The 4,471-nt window shown below is 40.7% G+C and overlaps 1 protein-coding gene across 2 annotated transcripts; it reads left to right on the top strand.

Moving 5' to 3' along the window:
* Nucleotides 1-677: 677 nt before the first annotated feature.
* Nucleotides 678-4,011, top strand: LSM5 (LSM5 homolog, U6 small nuclear RNA and mRNA degradation associated). 2 transcript variants are annotated; one of them, XM_014841083.3, is made up of 5 exons: nucleotides 678-956; nucleotides 2,111-2,206; nucleotides 2,489-2,516; nucleotides 3,273-3,345; nucleotides 3,741-4,011. In XM_014841083.3, exons 1-5 carry the CDS (start codon nucleotides 911-913, stop codon nucleotides 3,771-3,773), a joined length of 276 nt encoding a protein of 91 aa, XP_014696569.1. In that variant the 5' UTR covers nucleotides 678-910; the 3' UTR covers nucleotides 3,774-4,011. The 2 variants fall into 2 exon arrangements, with proteins under 2 accessions (XP_014696569.1, XP_044621137.1); XM_044765202.2 differs by having other exon boundaries at nucleotides 874-1,771.
* Nucleotides 4,012-4,471: the final 460 nt, after the last annotated feature.

Genomic DNA, 4,471 nt, shown 5'->3' with positions numbered 1-4,471 from the left:
CCAAACACCCCCAGTACATAGTTGTATATTTCAGTTGTGGGCCCTTCTAGTTGTGGTATGTGGGACACCGCCTCAACATGGCCTGATGGGTGGTGCCATGTCCACGCCCTCCAAACTGGTGAAACCCTGGGCCGCGCAAGCAGAGCGTGCCAACTTAACCACTCGGCCATGGGGCCAGCCCTAAACAAAATTTTTAATTTATTTTTTTTAATTGAGATTTATAATAGTTCACATCATTGTGAAATTTCAGTTGTACATTATTTCTTGTCTGTCACCATGTTCCCCTTCACCTCCTGTGCCCACCCTCCACCCTCCATCCCCCTGGTAAACACTGAACTGTTTTCCTTGACCATGTGAAGAAAACACACTTTAAATCCCCACCCTGGAAGTTTTAAAAAAATGCTGGTTGTGGATTTTCAATCCACCGGACTTTTAAAAGAAGCTGTAGATTCTTTAAGGAAATGAATGAGTTTTACGAAAATTGCAACACAGGGAATTGGTGGCGGGAAAACCAAATTGACTTACACTGGTCTTAAGAGCGTCTTGCCTTGGGAGAGGACTCACCTCAAATGGGAAAATAAGACAGACTCAAAGTTTTCCTATTTTGCAAAATCTTCCGGGTTAGAGGAAGAATTTATTCACAAGGCAGAATATCTTTAACGTCTCTCGAAAATTGCGAGGGGAGAGTGAGCAACTGTCGAGACAGTACAACGTTCAGCGGACAGAAAGATTCCCCGGGATCTCACTGCCAGGGAAAGAAGCGACTGGGCGCGATCCACGTGGCCTGGCCTGATCGCACGCTCGGCCTCAGATTGGTCGAGCCTGTCCGGACTGCAGAAAAAAGCGGAAGCGCGCTCTTTGAAACTCGCCGTCGTAACGTCGATGGACGCAGGCCACTTCCGGCGTAGCCATGGCGGCTAACGCGACCACTAACCCGTCGCAGCTGCTGCCTCTAGGTAATGGTAGTCCTGTGGGGAGCGGGGACGCGGATCCGAAGCTTGGGGTTGGGGGCCGAGGGGCTGCAGGGAGGCTGCCCCTGGCAGAGTATTAGGAAGATGTGTCGGACCCGCTGCTTTCCACCTCCGCGGCTCGTCTTTGGGTTTCAAGTGTCTGCGGCCGCAGGCTGCCCGTGTCTTCTCGGCGTGGTAGGATTCCTTGAGCCAGGGACTTGTGATTCCTGAAACCAAACCGTCTCCAGAAAAGGTCCACACTTAGTGAATGCGTCGTGGGCCGCCTTTGTTGTGAGCTCACCTCTACAGACGTGGCTAGCCGTCCCGCTCCTCAACCTGGCGTTTAAATTCCCCAGATTGGACCCTGTCGTATATCTGGCCAGTTATTGAGAGAAGCACCGGGGTCTGGAATGAGCCTTAGAAGAAGAATCTGGAACTAGTTCTATTTGTCAGTCATTCATGCAGCAAACAGTTATTGAGCATCTGTGCACCATACGACGTGGCTGGGCACTATTCAAATTTAAATTACGGCCATTGCCTGCCAATAGCACACAAACCAGTGGAGGAGATAGGATACTGGACAAAAACATCATACCAAAGGACGCTAAGGCTGCTAAAAAGATGTTCAAGCTGCTATCAGACAGAGGATAGACTTCTCAGGGTGAGGGAGGTGGTGACAAGAAGGAATCTCTGGTGGCGACAAGTTATGCCTCTCTCTCCCTGAGGTTTTGTAGCTGAAGAGTGAGTTAGCGAATGTGGCCGTGATTGAAAAGTTTTTCCTTCATTCGACAGACTTTTTTTGAATGCCCAGCATATGCCAGGTACTGCCCATTGGGGATACAGTGATCTGCCCTTATGGAGCTTAGAGTCTAGAGGGCGAGTCATATGTTAATCTAAGATAATATAAAAACACAGCCATGATAATTTGCTTGCCAAAGGTAAGTGGAGAACAGGGAAAATTTGTTAATGTAATGATTGAACAGAGATATGTAGTCTAAGATCTAAAGCTTTTGAATAAATTCTTTTCCTGGTTTGTGTTTCTCCGTTTGTGAGTAATAAGTGTCAGTAGGCACTCAAATATTTGTGAAAGTAATGAGTGGGTAAAATAATCTTTTCCGTCTTTCCTCCTTTTCCTTTCTTTAAAAAAATTGTATCTACAGAGCTTGTGGACAAGTGTATAGGATCAAGAATTCACATTGTGATGAAGAGTGATAAGGAAATTGTTGGCACGCTTCTAGGATTTGATGACTTTGTCAGTATCCTTTTAAAAGGTGGTGGTGGCATGGGTTTTTCTTCAGTATTTAAGAACAGAAGAACTATAGACAGTCGGTACTTACTAATTATTACAGTAAGAATCAATTTATTCTCAGGGAAGTTGTAATGTGTTTTAAAAGGTGTTTGTACTGAAAGATTAAGTTCCTACCAATCACAAGCATTTTGAATTTGAGCCATTGTGTTAAATGTTATGATTAAAACTGAACAAAGGCAGAAGCCAGAGTAAATTCAACCTGGTATATTTTCTTAACACCAAATTTCAGATATGGTACTGGAAGATGTCACTGAGTTGTGAGTAGTGTTAAAAATTAAAGAATTGGGGTGGGGGTAACCTCTCGCTTTTTAATTTAAGGCAGTTTTAGTATTATTGAGGCAGTAAAATGATGCATGCAAAAACATTGTCTGTTGGAATTACCTTAAAATAGAAATTTTATCTACTGACACTAGTAATTGGATTGGAGGGTTATTACCTCAATGTAATTATTGCTAAACTGGTAGGGAATTAGTGGAGGCAAAACTTTAAGGTAAAAGATACTGAAAAACAGCCAAGAATCTTAGGGCTCAGGTCACATCAGGGAACTGATAATAAGATCATTTACTGCTTTTAATTAAATTAATTGCTCTGTAATTTATGTATAATATAAAATGTAGATGATGAGTCACTTATATTAGTTATAAAGATCACAACCAATATCTTCACTTTCAGAATTGAATTGAATACAGATTGGGTTTAATGGATTGGAATCAGTAATAAGTAATAGGAAAAAGATTGAGGGAAGTAAGCATTTCATATTTGATCTCCTTGGCAAGTTTCAGCTTTTATGAAGATCAGCCCTAGTAGATGTGAATCTTAGGCAAGGCAGTCCACTCTGTTGCCTTTGGGGAAGAGTATACATCACCCAGTGGATAACCTTTGTCTCTGAAAACTGTTGACCTAATTGCCTGACCTCACATTCATTTATATACAATAATTAATCTTTCCAGGGATCAAAACGTTGGCTTTGATTATCACTGTTTATCCTGACTCTTTTTTATCTATTCATTTAGTGAAATCACACCAGAAGGAAGAAGGATTACTAAATTAGATCAGATTTTGCTAAATGGAAATAATATAACAATGGTAAGACAGTAAACCTAATTTTATTTAGATGTTAAACCATTTTTTGGGTCAGGACTTACAGAACTAACTTGCTGGATGAAATGTTCACGGCCCAGTGGTGCCTGAGATGGGGAAGGGGTGCTCTGGTGGTCAGGCTCTAGAGCTGAGCTGTTGAAGGCGACATTGGGCCTAAAGATTAGTTTGTGCTTTTTAGTATTTCATTTTATTTTTTTTTATTGTTGAGACACTAAATGTTAATTGATTGTGTTGGAATTATAAACAGCAGTGACATGGAGAAAATGGGGATGTGGAGGAGGGGCTGAGGGGCAGAAGTGGCTTTGGTCAATGAGGAGCTCTCAGTAAGGGTTTTTAGAGGATGTAGTGGTGGTGTTATTAAACTTTTTCCTCCTTTGCAGCTGGTTCCTGGAGGAGAAGGCCCTGAAGTATGAATGGATTTCCTTGACTTATGCTGGATTCTGTTTTGTCTTATAAGGACAACAAAATAGAAAAATTTTTTTTAACCTTTTAATGTTTGGATTCTATGAAGCTAAGTTTCCCGTTAAAGGGAAATGCTTTGAAGATGCATTGTAAATGCCCATTTTTTAAGTTAATCATGATTGTCTTGGAGAAAGAAGAACAGTTCGTTCTTTGAAGACTAAAATAAAGGTGTTTTTGGTTAACTGTCAATTTGTTTATTATACTGCAATATCCAGTGGAACAAAGCTTGTAGTTATTTTGTCGCTTGCTTTCCTGTCATTTTACTCCTATTTGCTTCCTGATTTACTTCATCATTCGATTCTCAAACAACAGTTGTTCCAAACAAAATGATGAACTTTGCTTTTGAACAGGTGCATTTAAAAAACCTGTAATAATTACTTAGAAAATTCAGTTCAAACTCTGATGCTTTGAAATGAGGACTTTTCCACTGAACTCAAGTCCCATTAACGCTTATTAAAAACAAACAAGAAAAATACCCAGGTAATGTATACACATTATAGAAGTGAAGATAAGTCAAAAGGAAAATATTCATCACACTCTGCTGTATATCCTCTTAGACTTTCTCAGTACAGTCTTGGTACACATTTTACTTTTACAAAACTTACTCATCCCGAATATACTGTTTTGTAGCCTCCATTTAAGACTTTTT

The sequence above is a fragment of the Equus asinus genome, chromosome 1 (genome assembly GCF_041296235.1).
Source record: "Equus asinus isolate D_3611 breed Donkey chromosome 1, EquAss-T2T_v2, whole genome shotgun sequence".
NCBI lineage: Eukaryota > Metazoa > Chordata > Mammalia > Perissodactyla > Equidae > Equus > Equus asinus.
Note: the sequence above shows the minus strand (reverse complement) of the source record. Positions and strands in the feature narration are given on the sequence as shown.